This window comes from Orycteropus afer, unplaced genomic scaffold (assembly GCF_000298275.1).
Source record: "Orycteropus afer afer isolate SDZICR_OR568_19922 unplaced genomic scaffold, OryAfe1.0 scaffold00082, whole genome shotgun sequence".
NCBI lineage: Eukaryota > Metazoa > Chordata > Mammalia > Tubulidentata > Orycteropodidae > Orycteropus > Orycteropus afer.
Window position 1 is genome coordinate 10,891,539 of NW_006921669.1, and position 3,586 is coordinate 10,895,124.

Consider the following 3,586-nt stretch of genomic DNA (forward strand, 5'->3'; position numbering starts at 1 on the left):
CTTCTGGTTAGCAGTCAAATGCCTTAGGCACTATGCCACCAGATCTCCCAGTCCCATGTTAGGGAAAGCATAAACAAACATTGTCTCCTAAATTCTTTCTCCAAAATAGGCTTTCCTGATGTAGAGACAGAAATACAGCAGATATTTGAGGAGCTCCAACTGAGTCTGAAAGGAGCTCTGGTGGTGCAGTGTTTAAAGCAGTTGTCTGCTAACCAAAAGGTCAGCCCTTTGAACCTACAAGCTGCTCCCTAAGAAAAAGATACTACATACAGTCTGCTTCTGTAAAGATTTATAGCCTTGGAAACCCTATGGGGTGGTTCTGCTCTTTCCTATAGGGTTAATAGAAGTGGGAATTGACTCAAAGGCAGTGGGTTTGGTTAGGTTTTAAATGAAGCTGAAGGAGTTGGGGATGTTTGTATTTGCATCTGGATTCTTCTAGAGACACAATGCACGTCTTTGCACTGGGGATGCATTACTTAGCAGAGAGGGTTTCCTAGAAAGCCTGAACAGAATTGAGTTTACTCTCTGCTCTAGCAAATGCCACATTGGTTTCGGTCCTATCAGTGGAGAGCACTCAGATCAGAACAAAGCTTGAGAGCTCAGTGGTTAAACAATGGCTTCAGAGACAGATCATAGGGGTTTGAACCCTGGTTCAGAACCCATTAGCTGCAGTACTTTAGGGCAACTTGATCTCTCAGTGTCCCCTTCCCTAATTTGTAAAATGGTGATGGTGAGAGTACCCACTTCACAGTGTTGTGAGGGTTAAAGAAGCTACTGTGTAAAGCACTTAGGACGATGCCCAGCACATGGACAGTTGGGAGTGTTAGCTATTATAATTATTGTGTAAACACCTTAAGACTCTCATAATCTTTGCTTATAGTCTTGGAATACTTTACCAGCAAGTTTTATGATTAATTATATATTACTATGAAATACAGGTAGTAATTGGCTCTTTGTTTGATTTTCATAACCATTTAAATGTGGTGCTTCTCCAGTTATGGGCTTCACCATTGAAATCTTGCTATTTGCTGATTACAATATTCATTTTTTTCAATAGAATTGCCTATATTTGTGCCTTTTAATTTTTCTATTAATAACAAAACTACTTAAATTTGTAGTATTTATTCTAAAGCCTTTGAGAGTTTGGTTATTAAAATAAATGAACAAACTATAAGAAATACAAAAGAATATTGAACATTCATATAATTTTTATCTTTACTATTAGGTCTTGAAGGAGGCTTAGTGGCACAATGTTTAAGCACTCACCTGCTAACCTAAACATCGGTGATTTGAATCCACCAGCAACTCCATGGGAAAAAGACATGGCAGTTTGCTTCCATAAAGAAGCCCTATAGGACGGTCCTACTCTGTCCTGTAGGGTTGCTGTGAGTCAGAATTGACTCAGTGGTGAACACTACACTGCTTTATTTCATGGGATGAGATTCTAATCCCTGTTCTTCATTCATCATATAGGTGGACAGTCCTATTTTGCCACACTTACAGAATGCTTAAAAGCTACACATAAGATAATTCCCATGAATTATATCAACAAATGAGAAGTGCTGGGCTAAAGTAAGGCTTATGGAATTCGAATCTAAACTTCCCAACATTAGCTTAGGAACATTGCCTTAAAACCAAGCATTTCTTACTTCCTTTCCTCATGATTTGTATCTTTCATTTTATAATGCATTAATAATCTTTGCAATATGTAACAGTACTATTTTTTATTGAAATGTAATAAAAGAAGATTGTTACAAAATCAAATTTAATGAAAGACTTTTGAGCAGCTTTAGAATAATTCTACTAAAGATCAAATGATTTAAATCGTCATTTCATCTTAATTTCTTTTCACTTCAAATAGGAGATCAGTGCAGTTAACTATTCAACTATCCATGCCTCCTATTTTGGAACAAACAAGATGACGCATATCAACATACCTGGGTGGAAAACAGATGGCAAATGGCAGAGAGACATGTGCAATGTATGTGTGAATTAAGTCTTTACACTAGTGTGAAAGCCTTATGTTTAACATGAATGTACTCGGCAAGGTATTAATCATATTCATGGGAGTCCTCCATTGGTTACCCATATTGTCATGTTCCTGGATGTGAACTACATTAATGTAGACTGGATTCATGGATCCTGGGCCTCCAATGAATGACCCTTTTTCCATTCATTATGAATTGAATATATTCTAATAGGGGAAGATTCTTATCATCAGTTTTGGTAAATTATTACCTTTGATAAAGGAGTAAATGTTATGATCAATTTCTAATTCACTTTAAGGAAAAAGAATTTCCAAGTTCACTGCATGAGATTAATCTTCGCCTTTCATACTCAAGATTAGTAGATGGATAACCCAGTAAGCAATTAATTAGTTCTAAAACCATAGTGGTAGTGCCTAAGGCACTTGACTGCTAACCAGAAGGCTCGCAGTTCAAACCACCAGCCACTCCTTGGAAGGAAGGTTGAGCAATCTACTTCCATAGTGATACCGCCTCAGAAACCCAAGGAGGGGTCTGACACGACGGCAAATAACAACAACAAAACCATATAATGTAGTAAGGTCATCTGTCTGAACTCATCACTTCTCCTACTTACTAACGCTCTGATCTTGGACAAGTTATATAAACTATGTGTGCTTCAGTTTCTTTACCTGTAAATTGAAGATAACAAGAGTACCTATTTCACAGAGTGGTTGTGGAGATTAAATAGGTTAATGGATGTAAAAAGGTTGGAACGCTGCCTAACAAATGGTAAAGTCTCAATAAATAACAACTAATGTTATTTCTTATTATAGAATCAATTGTTCAGATGCTTTAAAAAAACACATTTCTTTTTTTTAATGCATTTTATTGAAATATAATTTATGAACAATGAAATACACAAAACTAAAGTGATGTGGGTCAATGCATTCTTTGTTTTCAGTGTTCCCTCCTGTCCTCTCCCCTCCCACCCCTGGCAAGAAACATAGAAAGTTTCCTTCCATATATAAACCTTTTCTTGACCCTCCACAACAACGAACTGATACTATATTTATCCTTCTGTGATTGACTTACTTCACTCAGCATAATGTCCTCCAAGTTCATCCATGTTATGCGGTGTTTTGCTGACTCCACATTATTCCTCGGTATTACACAGTATTCCATTGTGTGTATGTACCATCGTTTGGTTACACATTCTACTGTTGATGGGCACATAGGTTGTTTCCATCTTTTTGCTATTGTAATTTGTTGTCATTTTGTTACATACTTTTTCATGGTGTTGATTTCTTTGTTCCATACAATTTTCTATGCTGAGCTTGTTTTGTTTATGAATTGTGATATCATTTCCTTTGTTGCTATTGTTTTAGTATTTGCTAAGAATTTGTGCAGGAGCTCTGGTAGCATAGTGCCTAAGGCACTTGACTGCTAACTAGAAGGCTGGTGGTTCAAACCCACCAGCCACACTCCTCAGAAGGAAGGGTGGGCAATCTACTTCCCTAGTGATACTGCCTCAGAAACCCAAGGAGGGGTCGCTATGAGTTGGGTCCGACTCAACGGCACATAACAACAACAACAACAAATATTTGTGCTGGTCCTCTTTT

At 37.4% G+C, this 3,586-nt stretch overlaps 1 protein-coding gene across 1 annotated transcript in view; it reads left to right on the top strand.

Moving 5' to 3' along the window:
• PNLIPRP3 (pancreatic lipase related protein 3) overlaps positions 1–3,586 on the top strand; it is a 51,853-nt gene that overhangs the window by 19,275 nt on the left and 28,992 nt on the right. The window contains exon 3 of the mRNA XM_007941619.1: positions 1,862–1,981. Within this exon, the coding sequence (XP_007939810.1) occupies positions 1,862–1,981 (120 nt within the window). The remainder of the gene's footprint in view (positions 1–1,861; positions 1,982–3,586) is intronic.